The following is a 27499-nucleotide window of genomic DNA, read 5'->3' on the forward strand; positions in this document are numbered from 1 at the left end:
ATAAGGGCTGGTGGTATACATGAGTTTTCAAATTGTTACGAAAGGCAAGGAGGGCGGGGCCGCCACGGAGAAGGCTCTTCCCCTAGGCCCTGCTAAGCGACATTGTCTATTTGACGAGACCGGGAGAAGGCCGACTCTGTGGGACCTGACCGGCTGCTGGGATTCATGCGGCAGAAGGTGGTCCCATAGGTAATCTGGTCCAATTACAGTGGAACCCCAACATAAGAGCTGCTCTACTTAAGAGCAACTCGAGATAAGAGCTGGGAGGGGAGAGATATTTTTGTTCTACTTACAAGCCCAAATTCGAGATACAAGCGCCAAGGAGCTGTCTCCTGCAGCCAAACGCTAACTTCCGCGTTCGGCTTCAGGAGACAGCTGCGAAGCGGCGCGCATGTTTTAAAAGGTTGCAGCCGGCCTGGGGGGCTCGGGGGGGTGCTTGCAGCTTTCTTTCTTGCTCTTTTTCTTTCTCTCTTTTACCTTCCCTTCCTCTATTTCTTCTTTTCTTTCTCCTTCCCACCTTCTTCCCTCCCTCCCTCCCTTCACTCATTCCTCTCTTACTCTCCCCTTTCATAAGTTTCCTTGCTTCCTTCCTCTGTTCCTGTCCCTTCCCCCTTTCTTTCTTTCTTTCTTTCTTTCTTTCTTTCTTTCTTTCTTTCTTGCTCTTTTTCTTTCTCTCTTTTACCTTCCCTTCCTCTATTTCTTCTTTTCTTTCTCCTTCCCACCTTCTTCCCTCCCTCCCTCCCTTCACTCATTCCTCTCTTACTCTCCCCTTTCATAAGTTTCCTTGCTTCCTTCCTCTGTTCCTGTCCCTTCCCTCTTTCCTTCCTTCCTTCCCACCCTCCGTCCATTCATTCACCCATTCCTCTCTTGATCGCTTAAAGCCGGTCCCTGGTGCAAAAAGGGTTGGGGACCTCTGTCCTACAGGATTGGGTGGCAGAGAAGTTGAACATATATAAATTTAAAAGTTTAAGAAAGTTTACAAGTTAAGTGAAAGAAACTTCATTATTCATTTATATGTACATGTACATTTCTTCATTAAAAACATGTCTTTCTGCATAATTTAGACTAACTTTGTGAGTTTTTTGAGGGCTGGAACCAATTAAAATTATTTACATTAATTCCTATGGGGAAAAGTCGTTCGAGATAAGAGCTGCTCGACTTAAGAGCCCAGGTCCGGAACGAATTAAACACGTATCTCGAGGTACCACTGTACTGGCATTTTTGTGGTCATTGATTTCTAAAATTGAGGTTTTATCCCATTGTTGATATCTAGCGAGTCACTTGTGCAAGGTTTCAACATTGTAAATAGAAATTTCTATCCTACTGTTAAATCTTTATTTTTGATGAGGTTGCAGAATGGAAGTTTAGATAGTAAGTTCTCTTGTTCCTCTTCAGATCGTATAAACCTTTTGTCCTTTCACATCTGGATTCTTAATGGCCCATCTGTGTTTACCTTGCAGCGTATTATCACATGGGCCCTGCGGCTTCCATCCACTATCAACTGGCCAGCAAACCGTCAATCCACCCGGCTTACTTCATCTTCGAAATGCGCGTAAGCAGGAGGGCGAGGTGGGAAGGCCAATTGTAGCAAGCTTCCCCTGATCAGCTCACTGAGACAACTCCAATCCATGTGAAATCCTACTCTCTCCAACCAATCCCAAACCCTTTGAAATCTTTTTTGCAAACACTGCTTGGCCCAGTGCCTCGGAAATGGCTTAAATCAAGGGGATGTAACATCTCGGTTATTTGAGCCCACCAAAATACGGTAAGGTCCCAGAACGTTCTCCGAGCCACTGAGATGTCAAACTGGAGATGAGGCTTGCAAAAAAAAAGAAGCAGATTTCATTTTTGGCCAAGACAAGATACTGTCGGGGTATTTGTCAGAGTATAAGACGCACCTAGATTTTAGAGGTGGAAACAAGGAAAAAAGTATTCTGAATCAAATGGTATAGTAACGTATTATTTAATAAAATTCCAGTGTAGCAGAATACTTTTTACAACTATGTACACTTTTTATAAACTTCAAACTTGGCAAGTTTAAGACTTGTGGACTTCAACTCCCAGAAGTCAAGCTAGCTCAGGAATGGGAGTCCACAAGTCTTAAACTTGCCAAGTTTGAAGACCTTTACACTCTTAACCCCTAACCCAGGAGTCTTCAAACTTGACAACTTCAAAACTTTTGATCATGTCCCCCCCTTCCCCTTCTGTCCTCCAGACTATACAGATCAAGTTCATGAAGTCTTTCCTGATACGTTTTATGCTTAAGACCTTCCACCATTCTTGTAGCCCATCTTTGGACCCGCTCAATTTTATCGATATCTTTTTGTAGGTGAGCTCTCCAGAACTGAGCACAGTATTCCAGATGTGCTCTCACCAGCGCTCTATACACAATCTATGTTTCTATGACACACCATCACTATATCAGTAGAGAGCTTCATTTGCCATGACTCCCTTCAGCCATATTCTCTTTTCTCTTTGCAGATGATTCTTCGGACCCAGAATCACATCCTGACCATTCCTTTCAACCCATCTCCGATCCCACTGCCATCACTGAAGGACGAAAGAAGCATGAGCCTTGGTCTCACGCAAGACAGCTTAAACATGATCTTGGGAGTCCTCCTTCAGATCCCAAACCAAGAGTTGATCTCCACCAAAGAAGTGGTGAGTAGGGGTGGCGAGTAGGGAGATGGAAGGGAAATTGGTTTGGGGCTCCGGACAAGTCAGCTAAAAGGACTCAAGGAGGTTTAGTTTTTAGTTTAGTTTAGTTGGTTTAGTTTGGTTTGGTTTGGTTTTGTTTTGTTTCGTTTAGTTTCCCTACTCTTTCCCTCCCAATGCCGGAGAGGGTCTCTTCTCCAACTCGTTGATCTCTCTCTCTCTCTCTCTCTCTTGCTCTCGCTCTTGCTCTCTCTCCTGTTGCGCAAAGCAACCCGTAGCTGATTGCGCCAAAGTTTTGGGGCACCGTTTCATTTTTTTTCTCCCTCCCCCTACCCAATTTCCATCAATCGATTTCGGGCTGAGCTGCTTGCCTGGTGATCCCTTCAAGCCATGTCATCGCCCAGCATCAAAGGATGAAGAGCTGGTCCTTCCCGCTCCAACACAATCTCCAAAAAATCGGGACTTTTTAAAAACACTGCAGGACGTAGGTCAAATTGCTCAAAACCAGGACTGTCCCACCAAAAGCGGGACGTCTGCTCACCTTAAATTAGACTTAAAATCCTAGGTTTAGAAAGCTTGGAACTACGTCGCCTTCAACACGACCTAAGCATAGCCCATAAAATCATCTGCTACAATGTTCTTCCTGTCAATGACTACTTCAGCTTCAACCACAGCAACACATGAGCACACAAATGACACAAACTTAAAGTAAACAGCACCAAACTCGACTGCAGGAAATATGACTTTAGTAACAGCGTAGTTGATGCATGGAACTCACCACCAGACTCTGTAGTATCATCACCTAACCCCAAACCTTTACCCTTAGACTATCCACTGTTGACCTCTCCCGACTCCTAAGAGGTCAGTAAGGGGCATGCATAAGTGCACCAGCGTTCCTTCCATCCCTTGTCCTCATGTTTCTCTCTTACTGTGTATTTGGTTTTTGCTTTGCAAGTGAAAAGCTTTGTTTGTTTTGCTAATCATTTTCATGGTTTTATTTTCAGGCCATTCCTCTGCCTCTGCATATTTTTTAAAAAAGTTGTCTTCATTGTGTCGTCCACAAATATGAAACCTCTGGTCTCTCCTGAGATATTACGCTGGGCAAAGGAAGATCTAGGGAGAAAAGCAAACCCATATTTTCATTTGATTTTGCTTTGTTTTGTTTTGTTTTAATGCAAAGTGCCTCTTTCAAATACAATGACATTTTGTCCCAACAGTTTTCTGGCGCCGTTGAGCTGACATCTGTTATTACCGGTCTTTTTGCACATCAAAAAGTAAGTGACATTTCAGATTAGCCGAATGCATCCAAGAACACCAAGTAGCAGTCAGAAGACACAATGAAAACTCTTGAATCTCACAACTCAATTGCACTATCCTGGACCAAGCCAAATTCAAACACAGCGATGAATTACTGGAAGTACTCAGACAGATCAACCATCAACAGACACATATAGACAACAATGTTTACCCACCATTCAAATGAGACAATAGCAATAGCACTTAGGCCAATATACCATTTCACGGTGCTTTTACATCCCTCTCCAAGTGGTTTACAGAGTCAGCCTCTTGCCCCCAGCAATGTGGGTCTTCATTTGACCCACCTTGGAAGGAAAAAAGGCTGAGTCAACCTTGAGCTGGTGAGATTTGAACTGCTGAAGTGCAGCAAGCTGTCAGCTTAAATAGCCTGCAGTACTGTACTCTAACCACTGCGCCAACTCGGCTCTCAACAAAAAGACCAGAACACATCGTTTTCATAAACTAAGACCTAGATAATCAGGGAGTAACAGCAGACACACAGCCAAGCAGAAAACAATACCTTAATCAAGGAGTAATCAAAGGGTAAACCATGCACACACATAAACACACACCCGATGTTAGCAGAGCAAACTACTGTATATAAATAGGGCGTAAACCCCACACTCACTAGCATTGATGCTCCTCTGTGCGTGCATGCACTAGCAAGCTGATTTCCATCCTTATGGAAGGCCGTTTCACCCTCGCGGGGCCTGAAAGAAGCTTCCCTGAAGTCCCGGAGTGTGAAAAACTACCCAATGGGCAAACCGGAAGTTCCTCAAAATGGACTTCCGGTTTGCCCGTTGTGCTGATTTTCGGACTCCAGAGGCTTCAGGGAAGCTTCCTGAAGCCCTCGGAGTGCAAAAAATTGCCCAACAGGCAAACCAGGAAGTTCAGAAAAATGGACTTCCAGTTAAAAGTAGCACAATGGGCAAATCGGAAGTCGGTTTTTCTGAACTCCTGGTTTTCCCGTTTGAGCGTCACAGGCTTCCGTAAGGCCTGTGAGCATGCGCACAATCCCCCCACATGAGGACAGTGCAGGGGGTATGCATGCGTGGGGGAGGGAATGGTTGTGGGCACGTGCACGTGTGCTAAAACACCCTTTCGGCACACAAACCCAAAAAGGTTCGCCATCACAGCAGCTGATTAGGTCCCACAGAGTGGGCCTTCTCTGGGTCCCGTCAACTAAACAATTTCATCTGGCAGGACCTAGGGGAAGAGCCTTCTCTGTGGTGGCCCCGGCCCTCTGGAATCAACTCCCCCCCCCCGGAGATTTGAACTGCCCCCACTCTCCTCGTCTTCCGCAAGAATCTTGAAGACCTATCTATGTCACCAGGCATGGGAAAATTAATGTATCCCCTTCTCTGACCATTAAGAGTTATGTGTGGTTGTGATTGTATAGCATTGATTGTTTTTTTAAGATAGCGGGGTTTTAGTCATAGTTTTAACTATTAGCTTTGTATTGTACTGTTTTATTGCTGTTGTGAGACTCCCCGAGTCTTCAGAGAGGAGCGGCATACAAGTCTAATAAATTATTATTAATTATTATTATTATTATCACTGCTCTAGGAAAAACCACAACTTTCCGTCCGAGGCCAGTTGGAGACCTCACCAGACCTCCTGAACTTGGCTTCTGTCTCTCTTTTATACAGTGTCTGAAGTGTCCTGTCATGTCTTCCCTGAAAGTTGGCATCACTTTAGTTGGAACGAAGAGGGTCACTCTGCAGCCCAACTTGATCATGCTTCACCTTTCAGTCCAGATCTCCATCTTGTCCATGGGTCATTCCGGAGCCCCCTACAACCTCTTTGTTCTAAAGGCTGTAAGTATAGGAGCAAGGGGTCTCCAGCTAACAAAGTGAAATTCAAGGGTGAAAAAAAGTCAGGCTCTGCATTTAAGCAAGAAAAACAAAACTCACAGGGACAGTAGATATGGCACATTGCTCCACAGTAGCAACTGTGAGAGGGACCTTGGAGTCCTAGTGGACGACCATTTAAATGTGAGTCAGCCGTGTGATGTGGCTGCCAAAAAGGCCAACACAGTTGTAGGCTGCATCATTTAAATATGTCAGAGGGTTAAATAAAGTCCGGGAGGGAAGTGTTCTTAATAGGAAAGTGAACACAAGAACAAGGGGACACAATCTGAAGTTAGTTGGGGGAAAGATCAAAAGCCACATGAGAAAATATTATTTGACTGAAAGAGTAGTAGATCCTTGGAACAAACTTCCAGCAGACGTGGTAGACAAATCCACAGTAACTGAATTGAAACATGCCTGGGATAAACATATATCCATCCTAAGATAAAATACAGGAAATAGTATAAGGGCAGACTAGATGGACCATGAGGTCTTTTTCTGCCATCAGACTTCTATGTTTCTATGCTTCTATCAACAGAGGGAGAGAATCAAAGTCAGGTGAAGGGTTAATACCATTTTATAAGGCCTTTAGGGCCCAGGCCTGCTGGAAAAGCCAGGTTTCAACTGCTTTACGGAGGCCAATTTCCCTCCCAGCTCTGTTATTCTATTTTATTGTATTCTATAATGCAGCCCCAGAGCTCTACTTACTTTCTTCTCCGTTTGTCTGCTTGCAGAACCTAGCCCTAGAGCTCTCTGCTACAGCTCACGACAACAAACTGAGGTTCTCCCCTATAATAACCAGGTATTCTACTTTCTTTCCACACATCCGTTCAACACCTGTGAGTCCTTACACATCGAAGGAATGGCTTCCTGAGTAATGCTTGCCCCTGAATTCTCACCCTTCCTATGAGCAGGAAGGTCAAGGAAATTCTCCTTATAGAATAGAATAGATTTAGAATAGAGTTATTTTATTGGCCAGGTGTGATTGGACACACAAGGAATTTGTCTTTGGTGCAAAGGCTCTCAGTGTACAGAATAGAATGGAATGGAATATTTATTTATTCATTCATTCATTCATTCATTCATTCAATTTTTATGCCGCCCTTCTCCTTCGACTCAGGGCGGCTTACAACATGTTAGCAATAGCACTTTTGAACAGAGCTAGGCTATTGCCCCCACACTCCGGGTCCTCATTTTACCCACCTCGGAAGGATGGAAGGCTGAGATTTGAACCGCTGACCTTCAGATCTACAAGTCAGCTTCAGTGGCCTGCAGTACAGCACTCTACCTGCTGCGCCACCCCGGCTCATAGAATAGAATAGAATAGAATAGAGTAGAGTAGAGTAGAGTAGAGTAGAGTAGAGTAGAGTAGAGTAGAGTAGAGTAGAATAGAATAGAATAGAATAGAACAGAACAGAACAGAATAGAATAGAATTCTTTATTGGCCAAGTGTGATTTAACACACAAGGAATTTGTCATTAGTCCATATGCTCTCAGTGTACATAAAAGAAAATATAGATTTGTCAAGAATCATGAAGTACAACACAATGATTGTCACAGGGATCAAATAAGCAATGAAGAAACAATCAATATTAATGAAAATTTTAAGGATACAAGCAACAAAGTTACAGTCATACAGTCCTAAGTGGGAGGAAATAGGTGATAGGAACGATGAGAAAAAACTAGTAATAATAGTGGTGCAGACTTAGTAAATAGTTTGACAGTATTGAGGGAATTATTTGTTTAGCAGAGTGATGGCTTTCGTGGGAAAACTGTCCTTGTGTCTAGTCATCTTGGTGTGCAGGGCTCTGTAGCGACGTTTTGAGGGTAGGAGTTGAAACAGTTTATGTCCAGGATGCGAGGGGTCAGTCAATATTTCCACAGCCCTCTTTTTGACTCATGCAGTATGCAGGTGATCAATGGAAGGCAGGTTGGCAGCAATTGTTTTTTTTCTGAAGTTCAATTATTTAACCCTTTTGTCCAATGTCTCTTTCCACAGTTTGGACCTCGTCCTGGTTTCTTCAGAACATGGACCGATTGAAGTAAGTTCTTGGGTCGGGATTCCAAATAGCATCCAAAACTAAATTGGAATCAGACGCAAAGTATTCCTCAAAGTTCCAATTTCTTAACAGAGCCATGTTGGTACATCTGGGTGAAACCCGAATCTGGTCCTCTGGGTTTCACCACCCAGTTAAACATTTAAGCCCTTGCCCCCACACCCACAAATCCATCATGTTGTCCAATCTCTTGCTATCCCGGCAAAAAGAGGGCCCATCCCCAAAATAGCAGCTCCTGCCATGTCCCCCCACTTTCCCCAGAAAGTAGTGTGTGGGCTTATTTGGGGCAGGGGGCTTATGTCCTGAAAAGCCCTGTTGGCCTTATTATCAGGACATGTCTTATATTCGGGGAAACACAGAACCTCAGCAAATGATAGCAACTCTGACCAATTGTCCTGCTGATAATCCACATATGAGGGTTGCCCAGAAAGTAATACATCACATTTTTTTCTTCAACAATTATTTATTGAAAACAATGAAACTTACAGACAAGAAAGAATGATGTTTCTTCTACACTCCCTATATTTCCACCAAATCTCCATCCCGTTCTATGGCCTTCCTCCAGCAAGACACAAGGGCGTATACGCTCTGTCGGTACCCCTCCTTGTTCTGGTCATGAAGCCATTTCTGCACTGTGCGAATCATCTCTAATGGCCTCACCCTCTGTGCCCAGCGACTAACCGTACTTCTGGGTCAGACTAGATGGCCACTGAGGTCCCTTCCCTCTCTATCGTTCTGTAAGTCTCCTAAATGAGAAGGGGGGTCAGACTAGATGGCCACTGAGGTCCCTTCCCTCTCTATCATTCTGTAAGTCTCCTGAATGAGAAGGGGGTCAGACTAGATGGCCACTGAGGTCCCTTCCCTCTCTATCATTCTGCAAGTCTCCTGAATGATTAGGGGGGTCAGACTAGATGGCCACTGAGGTCCCTTCCCTCTCTATCATTCTGCAAGTCTCCTGAATGAGAAGGGGGGTCAGACTAGATGGCCACCGAGGTCCCTTCCATCTCTATCATTCAATGTGTGTGTTTGTGTATGAAAGAGCAAACTGTCCCATTCTTTCCTTCCAAAAGTAGCATTTTGTAACAACCGTTCTGATTGGAGGGCCGTGAAGTGTCCCATGTGGCCAAAAGGCTGTGGCTGAATGTGGATTTTTGTGACAAAAGGGCTGGGGCGAAGAGCTAGGGGCCTTTGGGCGAGGGGGAGAAGGCAGCGGCCGATCAGCTGCTGCGGAAGAAAGAGCTTCGTCCAACTGGCGGAGGCAAAATGTCCTAAACCCATTTTTCGACCGTTGCCTTTGTACGCTCAACTGCCCCATTCTTATTCAGATGAAAAGTCGAGCTCAGTCTTTGGATGAATCCAACTGTGCTCTGGAACTCTCTCCAGAACTTGGTTGCAAACTGGACGCTTCGGTGGGATATGGTTCTGTTTGGCTGGATCAATCAATTTTTTAAAAAAAACCACACACACCTGGATCATTGATCAAGATGAAAGTATTACTATTTACACAAAGTCCAGCAAGAAATCAGTGAATTTCAAAGCATTTCAGGCTGACAGGGTTCCCTCCTACGGAATGTAGATAACACTCTGGGATGCCTGCCAGCTAGAGGCATAAATCTTCCCTCATGAGGTGTCTCTGGTATTTATCATTCCACTCACTGCTCAGGGCTTAAACAGCTTCTATAAAAACCAGAATCAAAATCCGTGGAGTCAGAAGCCGTCTCTCTAGGCACCGTCTTCATAGTGAATGTTGCGTGTCACAGCTCTTCTCCCATCAACATGCCCTATATATATTGACAGGGTGTAGCTAAATGTCCCATAGATCAAATCAATGTCTAGACCCCCTTCTAGAGAGATATTCATGCCAGGCTCTCATTCTTCTCACTCTCGCGTCTAAGAGAGGGTCCTCAAAGTCCCTATCATTCTCTGACTCTGACAGTAAGTTCTTCGCAGCCGGGTGGTCACATAAATCTATTTAATAAATAAATAGACAGGAAGGTGGAGGTGGCAGTGCTCTACCTTGTGCAGGTACACCTTCCAGGCTGAATTCCCCTGGTCAGGAGCTGGTAAATGTCTGCAGAAGGTCACTCTATTTCTTTCCTTTCAGGTCTCTGGTCTTGCGAAGTGGATCAAACTGCTCCTGAAAGAAACCTACTTGCCTCATATCAATGGTACGTTTTCCTTGCCTTCCTATTTGATTCTTGCCTCCAGAGGTTGTTGTTGGTCCATCACTGGAGGCTTTCAAGGAGATATTGGATGTCCATTTGTTTGACATGGTATAGGACAGTGATGGAGAACCTTTTTGGCACCAAGGGCCGAAAAGATTGTGCAGAAACATCACACATGCACGTATGCACGCTTGTTGGGGCCACACTCTGGAAAAGTCACACTTCCAGGTTCTATCATGCATGCACACGCAATGATCTGCTGACCTGTGCATGTGTGCAGGCAGATTTTTGGCTCTGCCGCTTTTGTTAAAGGATTGCGCTGTGGAAAAGCCCAACTGCATGGCAATCAGCTCACACCAGTTTTCGGCACTGCTGTGCATGCAAAGAACAGCTGATCATTGTGCGCACATGCGCTCCAGAAACCTGGAAGACAAACAGACAAGGCTGCCAGACCTGGGTGACATGGCTTCGTGTGCCATTTTGGACACATGTGCCATAGGTTTGCCATCATGGCTATAGGGCAGTGATGGCAAAACTATGGCACAGGTGGCACAGCTGGCATGCAGAGCCATATCAGTTGGTATGCAAACCATTGCCCTAGCTCAGTTCCCACTTGCATATTTGTGCCGGCCAGCTGATTTTTGACTCATACAGAGGCTCTGGGAGGGTGTTTTTGGCTTCCAGAGAGCCTCCAGGGGGATGGGGGGAAAGTGTTTGGAACCTGGAGAGGGCAAAACACAAGCTACTGGGCCCACCAGAAGTTGGGAAACAGGCCTCCAGAGAGTCTCTGTGGGGCAGAGGGAGCTGTTTTTGCCCTCCCTAGGCATTGAATTATGGGTGTGGGTACACATGCATGATAGCATGCATGCACATTCTTTCAGCACCCAAGGGGAAAAAAGGTTCGCCATCACCGTTACAGGGTCTCCTGCTCAAGCAAGTCACTTGTCTTATTGTGGTCTACCTATATTACAAGAACCTCCCAAGGTTGCTTTGACCTGCCTAGAAAAGGTTTCATGGAATTTATGGAGAGTCAGGTTGATGCCACTGGTGGCTATGCATGGATTCAAGGCTAGTTCTCCCTTTGACTCCCCTACTTTCTGCCTTGCTGGGAGTTTCCCAAGAGGTCAACATAAAGACTGTTCAAATGTTGGGCTTGATTTTGTGGTTGTAAGTTGAGGATGCTACTGTTCCGTCTGGGCCCGATAAAAGTCAGAAATAAAGAGACACACATACACGCTGTTCCAATTCTGATCATAAGCAAAATCTATTGGTAGAGCAAATCACGCAATCCACTGGTTATTTATAAGCAATTTCTTGTTGGCAGCTTCTCTCTAATGAGCTGTAGGTAAGAAAACCCGGACTGCGAGCTACAGAGCTATAAATCTTAATCCTTGAAGTTTTTCTGGCAGCCTGGCCCAAACTTACGGTCCAGCCAAAAGGGGCAAAGCATCACACAGGCATGAAGGGAAAGGATTGGAACTCAGAAAGTCCTCTCAGCTCTGATTCTCTAGCAGGAATGTTGTCTGCTATGCCCCCTTTCCCTTAGGAAGGCCCTTATATACTGACAAGGTGTGGCCAAGTGTCCCATAGATCTATTAATGCCAAGGACCCCTTCTTTTCAGATATTCCTGTCTAGACCACATTCTCCCGACTCTTGCATCTAACAGGGGGGCCTTCCCCTCTGATTCCCCATTTGACTCACTAAGTCCCCTAACTGGGGGTGGTACAGTCTCTGGTGGATGACAAGAACACTGGTCTGGGGTGCCAGTACTCATCCATCTCCTGGTCCTCGAATTCTGTAACCAGCTGAGCTGGACATGGACACTCACAACAGTTACCTATGCCATTTATTTATTATTTATTAATTGGACTTTTATGCTGCCCCTCTCCGAGGACTTGGGGCCACTTACAACATGTGATGAACAATATACAATATCTTAGATACAATTAATTAAATTTAAAAGTCTGAAAATCCCCCCAAAACATAAAAAAAACAGTTATTCTATCCGCTCAACATTCTCTCAACACATTCATTGGCCAGGAGGCAAGAATCTAATAGCCCCAAGCCTGGTGGCATAAATGGGTCTTAAGACTCTTACGGAAGGCGAGGACGGTGGGGCCAGTACAAATCTCCGGGGGGAGCTGATTCCAGAGGGCCGGGGCTCCCACATAGAAGGCTCTTCCCCTAGGCCCCGCCAAATGACATTGTCTAGTTGATGGGACCTGGAGAAGGCAGACTCTGTGGGACCTGACCGGTCACTGGGGTTCGTGTGGCAGAAGGTGGTCCCATAGATATTCTATCCCGATGCCATGTAGGGCTTTATAGGGCTTTATGTGTTCGATTTCAGTAGGCAGTTAGGGCTAAATGCCTGGGTTTGCAGAGATAAGGCCAAACAAGCCAACGAAAATTAAAACCCTGAAAGTTTTAGGTCGACAGTTCAAATGTCTTTTTCCATTTGCCATTTCAGACCGCCTGAATATCGGCATCCCGCTTCCTTCCATACTGCATGTTAGGGTGCAGTATCCTGTGATTCAGGTTATACAGGTAAGACCACCAGCAAAACTGTTTTCTTTCCACGCACTCATTCTGGTGGGCACTGGTGGCCTTAAAAGAGGGTATTTGTAGCTCAGGTTTCAAAGTAGGGATCCTCCGGTGCTGCCTGAGCCTGGTGGTTTTATTTATTTTATTATTTTATTTATTTATGTTGTCCAATACACAATGAGGGTTTTAGTGGGTATATATATATACACACATGCATATGAAGGTTATAGAGGAGATACTCATAGTAAAATATATCTAAGAAAGAATAGAAAAGAAGATATAGTAATAGAACATATGAATGAAAGAATAGAAGAGATTTCTTGTAACCAACTATGATTGGGGGGAAGGGGGGAGGCTAAAATATATGAAGAACAGCTGCAGGAACTGGGTCTGGCTAGTTTAATGAAAAGAAGGACTAGGGGAGACAAGATGGCAGTGTTATCTCAATATCTCAGGGCTTGCCACAAAGAGGTTAGTAAGGGGCGTACATAAGCGCACTAGCGTGCCTTCCGTCCCCTCTCCTATAGTCTCTCCTATATCTCGTATTTCTTCTCTCCTATATCCTCTATAACCTTCATTGTGTATTATTGTGTATTGGACAAAATAGATAGATAGATAGATAGATAGATAGATAGATAGATAGATAGATAGATAGATAGATAGATAGATAGGTAAATAAATAAATAAGTAAGTAAGTAAGTAATAAAATTAAATAAAATAAAATTAAATAAAATTAAATAAATAAATAAATAAATAAATAAATAAATAAATAAATAAATAAATAAATAAGAGGGCAATATGCTGGCTCTGTCAACTGCTTTGAGAGGGCTGTAAAAGCACTAGGAAGCGGTATATAGGTGCTATTGCTATTCCTTCCTTCCTTCTTTCCTTCCAAGGTGGGTAAAATGAGGACCCAGATTATTGGGGGCAAGAGGCTGATTCTGTAAACAGTTTAGAAAGGGCTGTAAAAGTACTATGAAGCACTAGATGTTTAAATGCTATTGTTATTCGTCCCTCCCTCCCTCCCTTCCTTCCTTCCAAAGTGGGTCAAATGAGGACCCAGATTTTGGGGGGCAAAAGGCTGACTTTGTAAACCACTTAGAGGGGACTGGAAAAGCACTGTGAAGAGGTATATAAGTCTAAATGCTATTCCTTCCTTCCTTCCTTCCTTCCTTCCTTCCTTCCTTCCTTCCTTCCTTCCTTCCTTCCTTCCTTGGTGGGACAAATGAGGACCCAGATTGTTTGGGGCAGGAGGCTGATTCTGTAAACTGCTTAGAGAGGGCTGGAAAAGCATTATCAAGCAGTTGATAAGTCTAAATGCTATTGCTATTCTTTCCTTCCTTCCTTCCTTCCTTCCTTCCTTCCTTCCTTCCTTCCTTCCTTCCTTCCTGTAAACCACTTAGAGGGGACTTCCTTCCTTCCTTCCTTCCTTCCTTCCTTCCTTCGTGGGTCAAATGAGGACCCAGATTGTTGGGGGCTAGAGGCTGATTCTGTAAAGAGGGTGTAGGAAGCAGCATATAAGTCTAAGTGCTATTGCTATTCTACCACTGCAGTCTTCCTGAGAACATCCACACCAACATTTTTTGCGTCTTCTTATATTTGCACAGGGCATGATCGTGTTCTGTTTGTGAAGCAATCAACTGACCTCAGCCTGACCAACCAAGAGGGACGTCACAGCAAGACAAAGGAGGAAAAAAAACCCACCGCTCTTATATATTTTATTTCCCACACCCAATTTAACTCTTTTTTTTCGTGGGGGTGGGGATAGGAGGGGCAAATTAGGCATCCTTGTGTATCTAGGCTACTCACCTCTCACCTTCCGACTGGGGATTAATTCTGGGGCAGAAAAAGAAAAAAAAATGCAAACTGTAGCTAGTTAATCCTTTTTTTTTTAAACTGGAAAAGTGGCATGTCAAAGAAAGAAAATAAAACAAAAATCAGAACAATAGATAAGACTGCAAGAGGCTGGTTGATTCATTTTTTCCACCTTCGTCTGTTAAAGAGAGTCGGGAGGGACTTCTGGGGGTCATCTAGTCCAACCCTCCTGCTCATTGATTACCTCATCGATTGCCCTCCTTTCGGTTTAACGCAGGGGGTCCTTGATTCGCGACAGTTCAGGTTAGGTTGGCGAAGTTAGTTGGGGGAAAGATCAGAAGCCACGTGAGGAAATATGATTTTACTGTAAGTGTAGTAGATGCTTGGAACAAACTCCCAGCAGACGTGGTTGGTCAATCCACAGGAACTGAATGTAAACATGCATGGGATAAACATAGATCCATCCTAAGATAAAATACAGGAAATAATATAAGAGCAGATTAGATGGACCATGAGGTCCTTTTCTGCTGTCAACCTTCTATGTTTCTATTTTTCTATGATGTAATTGTGTATGACTAGGTGTTCTGTCTTGTACGGCAGCCGGTCGGTAATTACCCCCAAATTAAAACTCAAAGACAAAGGTTTCCAAAGGGACAAAAGTCTATTTATGAGACGTTCGTTGAACTGCACAAAACGAAACACAAAACAATGTCTTTTCCCCTGCCAAAATCCAGGTGTGAGGCCAAGTTGATAAGATCAAGGGCAGACTAGATGGACCAGGAGGTCTTTTTCTGCCATCAATCCTCTATGTTTCTATGTTTCATTTACTGACCAGTTCAAAGTTACAACATCACTGGGAAAAGGGGATTCCTTGACTGGTTTTTCCGCATTTAACTACTGGTGTGGCCCGGAAGGGGTTGTCACTGCTACTGGTGCACTGCGTGCACAGCTCCAGTTGTTCTGCGGGTGGGCGCATGCATCCCAGTGAAATTTTGCTTCTGCGCATGGGCAGGAAGCAAAATCTCGCGAGGGGACACTGTTTAGCTTCCAGAAGCATAGAGGCAGAATCTCACTAGGACCCATGTGCGTGTGCGCCCACAGAACAGCCAAAGGCAGTGGTGGGCAGGACCCGGAACAGTCGGAAACACCATTCCAGCAGCGGAAACATAGCGTATAGCATGCACAAAAGCAAAGGAGAAGGGGAAGGGAAGGGAAGGGAAGGGAAGGGAGAAAATATGGAATGGAATGGGATGAGATAGGAGTGGCGGGGAGGGGAGAGGAGGGAAGGGAAGGGAAGGGAAGAGAAAAGAAAAGAAAAGAAAAGAAAAGAAGAACAACAGAGTTGAAAGGGACCTTGGAGGTCTTCTAGTCCAGCCCCCTGCTCAAACAGGAGACCCTGTACCATTTCAGATAAGTCCATTCTCTTCTTAAAAACCTCTAATGTTGGACCACCCATAATATCTAGAAGGAAGTCGTTCCACTGGTAAATTGTTCTTATTCGTAAGGAATTTCTCCTTAAATTTCTCCTTACTTCTAGGGTGCTTATGTATTTAAAAGATTTATAAAGCTGTCCTAACTCTGGCCAGCTTCCAACTGTCTTGGGACCAACAAAAGCAATATTATATCGCTCAACATACATTGCAAATAAAATATAAAATACCCTTCCTTGGGATAAAACCTTGCTCTTGAGAATGAAGCTCAGGAAGGAAGGAAGGAAGGAAGGAAGGAAGGAAGGAAGGAAGGAAGGAAGGAAGGAAGGAAGGAAGGAGAGAGATTTGGTCATTTCATGCCTTCATGAACATTCATTCATACCCTTGCAAACCACAAGTCCTTGGTGAAAAGTTGTGAATGTAGAAGACAACAAAAGCTTCTTGCTAAACCAACAAAGAGTGCTTATCTCCATTTTAAGTGACGCCTTCTCCTTTCTTCCCTGTCCTTTGACCAACATTGCTTGACGCATCATTCTCTCAGCAACCAAACCTTTATGACAACTTGGAATGTCTTCATAGCTACATTGAGACACTTCATTGTGCTACTCGGTCTTTGTTCAGCTGTGGCGAATTGCAGGACAATGGATAATTATGTAGAAAGTGGAGGAAACTTCAGTAGAGGATATTAATATTTATTTAGACATATGAATACTTGAAGGTATAGGGTGTATTTTCTTACCAAGGTGACGTGGTAATTCTGGAATTCTATTCTAATATGTTTTTTTTTCTGAAATCAATTTGCTTCTCATCCAAGAAACTTCTCCAGTTCTGAGGAGGAGGAGAAGGAGGAGGAGGAGGAGGAGGAGGAAGAAGAAGAAGAAGAAGAAGAAGAAGAAGAAGAAGAAGAACAGAAGAAGAAGAAGAGGAGGAGGAGGAGGAGAAGAGAAGAAGAAGAAGAGGAGGAGGAGGAGGAGGAAAAGAACAGAAGAAGAAGTAGAAGAAGAAGAGAAGAAGAAGAAGAAGAAGAAGAAGAAGAAGAAGAAGAAGAAGAAGAAGAAGAAGAAGAAGAAGAAGAAGATCTGAAGAAGTTTCTTGGATGAAAAGGAAAAAGATTTAGGAGAAAAAACACAGAATAGAATTGCATAGTTGGAAGGGACCTTGGAAGTCTTCAAGTCCAGGCAGGAAACCCATCACTCCTTCAGACCAATGGTTCTCCAACCTCTTCTTAAAAACTTCCAGTATTGGAGCATTCACAACTTCTGGTGACAAGCTGTTCCACTGGTTAATTGTCCTCACTGTCAGGAAAATTTTCCTTAGTTCTAACTTGCTATTAGAAGATTTTGAGACATTTCAAGAGGGGGGGAAACTGTTGAACCCGCTTCCCCCAAGTCGTTTTTAATTAAATCACCCACCAGAGATGAGGCTTTAAAGACCCATCCCTCAGAGGTGAGTTTTAGCAGCTTCTGACCAGCTCTGGATGTCAGATTAAAAAAAATGAATCCCAACCCGTCACCCATGGTGCCCAAGTCTATACTCTCTTTATAGAAAGCGAAAACCATTTTGGAAAAACCAACTTCTTTTTTTTCCCCAATAAATTTTATTAAATTTTCATAAAATAGACAAAACTGACAAACATACATTTAACATAAAGGTGGGGTTGCAACATCCCCGCTTATTCTAGAAGTTAAATTTCAATACACAAAAAAGAATACATTGTTAATACTATAAATCTACTTATTACTTTAAATGAAAAGAAGAAACTTATTTAACCTTATATAATAAATCTTCATATATAAACTACATCCAACACAAAATTTAAATCTTATTCATACTTCTACTATTTGCCTATTCTTTTTACTTTTACTTCTTCTTACTATTTATCCATATATACACTTTGTCCCAAATCTCATAAAATTCTGTTTCTTCTTGGTCTTTTAACCGTCTTGTCATCATATCCATTTCAGCGCAGTCTAATATTTTCTTAATAACTTCCTCTTCTTTGGGAATATTTTCCCCTTTCCAATTTTGCGCATATATTATCCTGGCCGCTGTCAAAATATGAATAACTAAATGTAAAATTTCTTTTTTATATTTCTGATTAGTTATACCCAGTAGATAAAATTCCGGGTTTTTTTCTATCTCCTGCGTTACTATTTCTTTTATTATTCTTTCTATTATTTTCCAATAAAACTTAGCTTTACTACACATCCACCACTGATGATAATAGGAGCCTATTTCTTCCTTACATTTCCAACATAGTGGACAAGTCTTAGGGAACATTTTTGCTATCCTACTTGGTGGGAGGTGCCACCTATAAAACATCTTAATTTGGTTTGTCATTTTCCAATTTGAGATCCAGACATTTTTCCATGTATCTATATCAATTTCTCTACCTATATTTTTACACCAACTTATCATGTTATTCTTTAGGGTCAGATCTATGTTTTTATGACCAATCATATATTTATATGCTTTCCCTATTAATTTAGTCTGGTTTTTAATTAATAAGTTTCCTAAAAAGTTTTTACTTTTATTAAAGACGTATACCATACTATCTCTTTGAAATCTAGACTGGACCTGGATATATTGCCACCAGTCAATTATAATCCCTTCTTTGTGTAATTTATTTCTTGATTTTAATTTCATTTGGTCATCTAATAATTCTTTATATCTTATTGTTTTCATTTCCTGAATCAAATTGGGGTGTGTTATTGCTTCTAGGGGGGAAATCCAATCGGGAATAGTTAAAAAATGATTCTTTTTTATATCTTTCCAAACTTCCAATAAATACTTTCTTATTGTATGTCTTTTAAAATATGTATGTTTTTTATCCTTATCATACCATATAAAGGCATGCCAGCCAAGCATAAGGTCATGTCCTTCCAATTTTAATGTTCTTTTATCTTCTAATACTATCCAATCTCTAATCCATGTTAAGGCGGCTGCCTGGTAATATAATTTCCAATTTGGTAAAGCGAATCCTCCTCTTTGATATCTTCTAAAATATTTATCTTTATTCTTGCTTTTTTCCCTTGCCATAAAAATTTTCTTAGTATCATTGTTAAGTTTTTGAAAATTTCCCCCCCAGGATTTATTGGTATGACCTGAAACAAAAAACAAAATCTTGGGCAAAATATTCATCTTAATCGTGGCAATTCTCCCAAAAAAAGATAACCAACTTCTTTATTAGAAGAAATGCATTTAATAAGAAACAGTTTGGACTCAAGTTAGAAACATGAAACAAGGAAAAGGCATCCGATGTTTCGTCCCTCCTGGTCCCATTTTCTCCCTCTGGCTCCCACGCAGAGCTCTGCACAGGATTGGTCCTCTGGTTCAGATGCACAGGAGAAGACCGTTCTGAGCAAGGAAAGAGAAAAAGGGAGGTGTATCCACTGAAGCAAGTTGTGGGTTTCGCTTACCTTCGGCACCAGTTCGGAACGGTGAGGGCGAGCGTGTGGTGTTTTTGCCCATGCACAGATCATCCGTAATGACATCTGTTCCGTCCCAGCGATAAGTCCCGCAAGAAATATTTATTTATTTATTGTTTATTTATTAGACTTGTATGCCGTCCCTCTCCGTACACTTGGAGAGGCTCACAACAGAAACAATACAAATCCAACACTTAAAAAAACATTTAAACCCTTAACATAAAAGACAATCATGCATCTCATACATACCATACAGAAAGTGGGAATGGCCCAGGGGGATCAATTTCCCCATGCCTGACGACAGAGGTGGGTTTTGAGGAGTTTACAAAAGGCAAGGAGGGTGGGGGCAATCCTAGTCTCCAGGGGGAGTTGATTCCAGAGGGTCAAGGCCGCCACAGAGAAGGCTCTTTCCCTGGGTCCCGCCAGATGGCATTGTTTTGTCAACGAGACCCGGAGAAGGCCAACTCTGTGGGACCTAACTGGTTGCTGGGATTCGTGAAATAGGTCCACACAAACATATTTTACAAGATTTGAGCATATAATTCTAATATTTTATAAAGCAAAGGGGTTTTAAAATGCATTTACCAAGCAAGGAATGTGTCTTCTCTGTGCCAGCTAAATACAGTCTGAGAACAGATATCAAGCTCATCTCTATTTTTCCTTTGATCACACAACTCTTATTTTCACTGACTCACTTTGAGTTGGCAGGAAGCCCTGAGAGAAGAATTTCCCTTTTTCTTGATTGGTAAATCGTCATAATGAACTAAATAGTCCAAAATTATTAATTTTGTATATGTTTTTTAATAATGAAATTTCTCGTATATATTGTTTGTATTTTCAGTGTTGTATACCACCCTGAGTCGCTTTGAGAAGGGCTGCATAGAAATAAATAAATAAATAAATAAATAATCCAGATATGACCAGCCACCTCTCACGTTAGAAAGTTGTTGTCACGAGACTCACCCTTAAATAGTCAAAAGGCGTGGCCAAGTGTTCTAGAGATCTAGTCACACAGAGACCTCCTCCTTGTCAGCCACTCCTGCCTTCTGACACTTCTGCGCACTCTGGCATCAAGTGGTTCTTCCTTTTCTCCTGAGCGATTCATGAGCACCTCTGGAGTTGCAACTGGCCCTGGTTGGCTTTCAGCCTCTGACCCCACATCCTCTCCAACCTCCTCACAATCAAACGCGGGTGCTTAAGAACCCACTATCAGCTTTGCAGGATGCGGACGGCACACGACAACATCCACGTGGGTGAGTGAAGCCACACACTGCCACTGCTACCAGTTCGGTGAATCAGGGCGAACTGGTAGCAAACCATTACTGAACTGAAGATCCATTTTAAAAAATCCTACCAGGGCATCCAGGATATTGTGATAGAAACACAGCTGGGAGTTCATGAGCAACTCGTACAAAAAAAATCTTTTTTGATCCCTTCTCACAATTGTTGGAAAGCCATGGCTATCTTCTCATGGTGATCTGGAAGTTTTGACCACAACTTGGAGACCCGCCTGAAACCATTTTTCTTTCTGGGTGTATCCTTATCACAACTAAAGAGAGCATCTAATTCTTCCCTTAAACCAAAGGTGTCCATCTTTGGTCACTTTAAAACCTGTGGACTTACTTCAGCTCCCAGAATTCCCTGGCCAACTAAGAATTCTGTAAGTTGAAGTCCACAGATCTTAAAATGGGTAAGGTTGCACACCCCAGCCTTAAAACACTTCCAAGGTGGATTAGATTAGCTGTGTTGTGTCTTCAGAGAAGGGCTGCCAAATTTTTTTCTACCACACTGGGTGCTCTGGTGTGGAGCTCCATTTTTGCTACCCCACTGCATCCGGGCAGTAGCCCACCCCTGTGTTTCTTACCAACTTCTTTTTTTTTTTTTGGCAAATATTGTATGCATAGGAGCCAGGGTGGCACAGCAGGTAGAGTGCTGTACTGCAGGCCACTAAAGCTGACTGTAGATCTGAAGGTCAGCAGTTCAAATCTCATCACCGGCTCAAGGTTGACTCAGCCTTCCATCCTTGCGAGGTGGGTAAAATGAGGACCCGGATTGTGGGGGCAATATGCTGCCTCTGTTAAGAAGTGCTATTGCTAACATGTTGTAAGCCGCCCTGAGTCTAAGGAGAAGGGCGGCATAAAAATCCAATAAATAAAAAAATAAAAAAATTCACTTCTGCTCCTCAGCTGAATTTGCTTTTATCCACTTGCAAATTCCTTAATTTTTCCAAACAAGCCTTTGTGAATATTTTTTTTACCTAATATACATCTTTCTTTAAAATAAAAAAGCTACATTTTAATGCATCTTGGAAAGTTCATTTGTTACATTTTTGTACAGATTTTTCATATGGAGGCAGTCTTGAACTTATGAATGGTGGATTTTCCCAAAAGCAATTATGGATCCAGTTGTGAAGGTAGCAAATGTATGTGGGGGGCTCAACAACAGCCCACATCCGGATGGTCTGGAGCTAGAACTAAATTCACACCCTGTTCTGTGCCGGGTGTGATCAAACTGGAAATGTTCTCTACTTACCAAACCTCTAGGCATGTCAGCATTTTGGGCGAAAGGCCTTTTTGAGCAGAAAGTCAAGATTTTCTGAGCAGATTTATTGGAGCACACTAACTTCAACCACCATTATTGAAAAATTGCAACTCCACAAAAAATTTACTTTCTTTCTTTAAAATAAAAAAGCTACATTTTAATGCATCTTGGAAAGTTCATTTGTTACATTTTTGTACAGATTTTTCATATGGAGGCGGTCTTGAACTTATGAATGGTGGACTTTCCCAAAAGCAGTTATGGATCCAGTTCTGGAGGTAGTATGGCCACTCCTTCTCTCTCCCAGTTGTGCAAATGTATGTGGGGGCTCAACAACCAGCCCACACCCGGATGGTTTGAATGATTATTTGGAGCTAGAACTAAATTCACGCCCTGTTCTGTGCCGGGTGTGATCAAACTGGAAATGTTCTCTACTTACCAAACCTCTAGGCATGTCAGCATTTTAGGCAAAAGGCCTTTTTGAGCAGAAGTCAAGATTTTCTGAGCAGATTTATTGGAGCACACTAACTTCAACCACCATTATTGAAAAATTGCAACTCCACAAAAAAATTACTCAGACTCCCACTCTGTTATACCCTTTGTGACAAATCAGCAACTCTAGAGTTACACAGTGCAGATTACTTCCTTTTCCTGTACAGTTTCTCCTGTCTACTCTGAAATCTTCTAAATCTAGCATCCAGCAGTGGGTCATTGTCTCTATCATCCCCTTCTTCCTCTTCCGACTTGGAAATTGTCTGCATTAACACCTCTATCTCCTCTTCACTCTCTGCATCGGGCCTTGTTCATCCTCCTTCTCATCCAACATTATCAAAGTTGATCTAGGCTCACTCACAACATGCCCAAGGAAAGCAAACATCCCTTCCTCCTATGACCGGCATAGAACTTACCTCAATAAATAGGATTGAAGGATTGTCCAGTACAACAGTCAGGATGGGAGGAAGAGGTAATCCAACTTTGAGGGATGCTGAAGGGGGAAAGTACAACTCAGACTGATAGGAAGAGAGGCAGAGGATGAACACAACAGCCATAGCAGAGCTGGGTGGACTTCAACTCCCAGAATCTGCAGATAGCAAAGCTGGGCGTTGACCATAAATAGGGTGCACTGACGTGGATTGAGATCCAACCCATCAAGACCATTTCTAATGTCATTCACCAAGACTGCAGAGACAAGTTACCAGTGCATAAACAGAGAGTAAACCCTACTCCCTTCTAGCACTGATAATGTTCCCTAGCTGGGTCATGAAATGTCTGCAAAAAAAAACATTTAAACCCAGAGAGCATCAAGGATTCCACAGTTGTCCTCCTCCTTCTCCTACTCCTCCTATTCCTTGTTAAGTGTTAATGAGTGTGCAGAGTAATCTCTTAGTAGACAAAGATACACATACAGAGGAAACATGGAGATTTTGCAGATGTCCATCTGATAGTCCAGAGATAATAGTGATAATTCAGTAATACAATCCAGTTACATCTAGTTTATAAAATATTATTTACTTTTGGCAAATATCTTAGTCAAGAACAATGTGGTTGGCTCACAGATAGGCCCTCTGGCTACGGACTTCGAGCCTGACAAACTGGAGCCATCTGGGCATGGTCGGCCTGTGTGGCTGTTGGAGGAGTCAGACAGTGAGGAGGAGGTGGAGCGAGGGTCTGGGTATGAGGAACCTACAGAGGCTATAGAACCCCCATCTGGAGATTTTGAGCCCCCAACTTGGCTTTGCCAAGGTCTAAGGATGAGGAGATAAGGGACCCGATCCTGTATGGGTAAGAAGGATGCAGGGGAGGCAGGAGCAGTTAAGGAAGCTCAGAAAGAGGAAGTGAGCACAGCTGTGCATAGTCTGCACTCCCAGAGAGTATATAAGGGGGAAGAGTTGAACGGTGCTCTTTGCAAGAAGCCACCATTCGTGCCTTCAGAGGAGAAGACCCTGTGAAGAGTGTTTTGGCTTGATAAACCTTACTACAGTACTGGACATTCATAGGGTTAATAATATTGTAAGTAGACTTTGGCTCGAGAAGCAACTGTGTGGGACTTGATCTTATCAACTTGGCCTCACACCTGGATTTTGGCAGGGGAAAAGACATTGTTTTGGATTTCGTTTGTGCAGTTCAATGAACGTCTCATAAAAAGACTTTTGTCCTTTTTGAAACCTTTGTCTTTGAGTTTTAATTTGACGCTAATTACCGGCCGGCTGCCATACAAGACAGAATAGAATAGAATAGAATTTTTATTGGCCAAGTGTGATTGGACACACAAGGAATTTGTCTTGGTGCATATGCTCTCAGCGTATATAAAATAAAATATACATTTGTCAAGAATCATGTGGTACGACACTTAATGATTGTCATAGGAGTCAAATAAGCAATGAAGAAGCAATATTAATAAAAATCTTAGGATATAAGCAAGTTACAGTCATACAGTCAACATGGGAGGAAATGGGTGATAGGAATGATGAGAAAAACTAGTAGAATAGAAGTGCAGATTTAGTAGAAAGTCTGACAGTGTTGAGGGAATTATTTGTTTAGTAGAGTGATGGCCTAATCATACATAATTACATCATAGAAACATAGAAGTCTGACGGCAGAAAAGGACCTCCTGGTCCATCTAGTCTGCCCTTATACTATTTCCTGTATTGTATCTTAGGATAGATATATGTTTATCCCAGGCATATTTAAATTCAGTTACGATGGATTTACCAACCATGTCTTCAGGAAGTTTGTTCCAAGCATCTACTAATCTTTCAGTAAAATAATATTTTCTCACGTTACTTCTAATCTTTCCCCCAACTAACCTCAGATCAGTCAACAACTCTCTCTACATATACAGCACTATACGCCTTACTTGTTCAGCTTACAAATACATTAAACCATCATTCGAACGCACAGTTCTACATCATAGACACAAAGACAAACTAGCACAGAATAGCCAAGAGAGAGAATAATGCTTCTGGCTCCTTCTTGTGGCAATCCGTAACACTAGCTCTTAAAGAAATAGTGTTCTATTACATGTAAACATACATTGTCAGTTTATTTTATATACAGTATTGCTAAACCCAATTAGTATGTACATAACATCCCTCCTCCAATTCCTACTCCTAATGTGACTCCCACACTGTGCCAATCGCCTTCCCTTCTTAACACTGAGCACCAAGGACTCCTCAGTCATGTCGGTATCGTCCTCCACCTCCTCCTCCTCCTCCCCCCTACCAACCACCCTCCCTTCTAACAGTGATGATGTTCCCTAGCTGGGTCATGAGACATCCACAAGAAAAGATTCAAGCTCAGAGAGCACCACAGTTTTCCTCCTCCTCCTCCTCCTCCTCTTAGCCCCAGCCAATTTCCCTTCCTTCTAGAATTGATGGTGTTCCCTAGCTGGGTCACGAGACGTTTACCAGAAAACCACCAAGCTCAGAGACCCCATAGAAAACTGTGTCCTCCAGATTTCACTGTTTGGCCACCAGATCTTGACAGCACCATCCTACAATGCAAACGGGACTCACCCAGGGGGACTCATCTCAGCCCCCCAACCCTAATACTATGGAATATCTTACCGTTGAGAGAGACCAAAAAGATTTCGCCCAGCAGTTTGCCACAGTGAGATTCAAGGCTGCTGACCTGAAAATAGAAGAGGAAAGGAAGTCAGCAGAAGGCCATCTCCCTGGTTTATTTGCGTTTTCAAAATTTATTTATTTATTTGTTTATTTATTTGCTTGCTTGCTTGCTTGCTTGCTTGCTTGCTTGCTTGCTTGCTTGCTTGCTTGCTTGCTTGCTTGCTTGCTTGCTTGCTTGCTTGCTTGCTTGCTTGCTTGCTTGCTTGCTTGCTTGCTTGCTTATTTATTTATTTATTTATCTATCTTTCTATCTATCTATCTATCTATCTATCTATTTATTTAGATTTGTATGCCGCCCCTTTCCGTAGACTCGGGGCGGCTAACAACAATAATAAAAACAGCATATAACAAATCTAATATTAAATTAAGTTAAAAAACCCTTATTAAAAAAGAAACCAAGCATACATACAAACATACCATGCATAAATTGTATAGGCCAGGGGGAAAGGAATATCTCAATTCCCCCATGCCTGACGACAGAGGTGGGTTTTAAGGAGCTTACGAAAGGGAAGGAGGGTAGGGCCAATTCTGATCTCCGGAGGGAGCTGGTTCCAGAGGGTCGGGGCCGCTACAGAGAAGGCTCTTCCCTTGGGTCCCGCCAAATGACATTGTTTAGTCGACGGGACCCAGAGAAGGACAACTCTGTGGGACCTAACTGGTCGCTGGGATTCGTGCTGCAGAAGGCGGCCCCAAATACTGTTGTTTTGCGTATTTAAGATTTCTAGGGTATTCCTTTCGCATATGAAATTTAAAAAGAGAGGGGAAGTAAGGTGATACATCAACTAAAGGATAAAAGAGAGAGGTTGTAAAATAATGAAGAGGAAAATTAAAGCTATTGCAGTAGAATTCTATGGAAGTCTGCAGAGGGACAAAAGAGAAGGGATTAATATTGCGAGAGAAATCCACTTACATCCGTAATGCCCAAAGCCGAAGAAATCAATGCTGTTTTATGGCTGAAAAACAGAAAAGAGATTTTGTTCAGCTTCAGTGAAAGTCACCAAATTTCCTTCTAAACTTTGTGGCCACATTGGATAGAAAATCCACTTTTAGAGGAATGACACTGCTGAATAGACCAATAGAGACGTAAGAAAAATGGCCTTCCAATTCACACAGCCCACAGTATTTTCCATGGCAATCCCTCGATCTCAAGAGGCAAATGTTTCTTCTAATTAAGAGCAAGGTTCTGGGTATAAATAGCAGGGCTGTTCCAAAATTGAAGGATGTCTATATGAGGCCAAAAGGGAATCCTATATTATGCAAACCCAGCTGATGGCTTCCCAAGACATGTGGGCAACAGATCTTCTTCACAATGAAGGTCCCACAGAGTATCGGAGGTCTGGTAAGAAGAGAACCAGGTCTCTCACCTTAAGATGGACAAGGAAGCGTATACATAGCCTTTGGTCACCGAGAAGGTCGCACTCAAGATGACACTCTGCAGATAGACAATGGAGAAAGGAGAGATCCATTAGGGCTCTGAAAATATTTGTTGACACCTCGCATTCTGGATGTAAACTGTTCCAACTCCTACCCTTAAAATATCACAACAGAGCACTGTACACCAAGACAATTAGATATTAGAACAGTTTTTTCTCCAAATGCCATCACTCTGCTAAACAAATGATTCCCTCAACACTGTCAAACTATTTACTAAGTCTGCACTACTATTATTACTATTATTTTTTCTCATCATTCCTATCACCCATCTCCTCCCACTTATGACTATATGACTGTAACTTGTTGCTTGTACTGTATCCTTAAGATTTTTATTTATATTGATTATTTCCTGATTGCTTATTTGACCCCTATGACAATCATTAAGTGTTATACTTCATGATTCTTCACAAATGTATATTTTATGTACACTGAGAGCATATGCACCAAATTCCTTGTGTGTCCAATCACACTTGGCCAATAAAGAATTATCTTCTCTTCTACTCTATTCTACTCTACTCTACTCTATTCTATTCCAGGATTGTTCAATCTTAAAAACTTAAAAACTTTAAAATCTGTAGATTGAAACTCCCAGAATTGAATAGGCTCTAAACCAGGGATGTCCAACCTTGGCAACTTGAAGACATGTGGACTTCAACCCACAGA

General features: G+C 42.6%; 1 protein-coding gene across 1 annotated transcript in view; it reads left to right on the forward strand.

Annotated features, from left to right (window-relative positions):
* Nucleotides 1-14196, forward strand: part of LOC139163467 (BPI fold-containing family B member 3-like) — a 58259-nt gene extending 44063 nt beyond the window's left edge. Inside the window, exons 8-16 of the mRNA XM_070744265.1 lie at nt 1461-1552; nt 2482-2661; nt 3873-3929; nt 5601-5768; nt 6536-6603; nt 7801-7843; nt 9963-10026; nt 12492-12568; nt 14173-14196. Coding sequence (XP_070600366.1) covers nt 1461-1552; nt 2482-2661; nt 3873-3929; nt 5601-5768; nt 6536-6603; nt 7801-7843; nt 9963-10026; nt 12492-12568; nt 14173-14196 — 773 coding nt within the window. The remainder of the gene's footprint in view (nt 1-1460; nt 1553-2481; nt 2662-3872; nt 3930-5600; nt 5769-6535; nt 6604-7800; nt 7844-9962; nt 10027-12491; nt 12569-14172) is intronic.
* The last annotated feature ends 13303 nt before the right edge of the window (nt 14197-27499 follow it).

The sequence above is a fragment of the Erythrolamprus reginae genome, chromosome 3, assembly GCF_031021105.1.
Source record: "Erythrolamprus reginae isolate rEryReg1 chromosome 3, rEryReg1.hap1, whole genome shotgun sequence".
NCBI classification, from domain to species: Eukaryota; Metazoa; Chordata; class Lepidosauria; order Squamata; family Dipsadidae; genus Erythrolamprus; species Erythrolamprus reginae.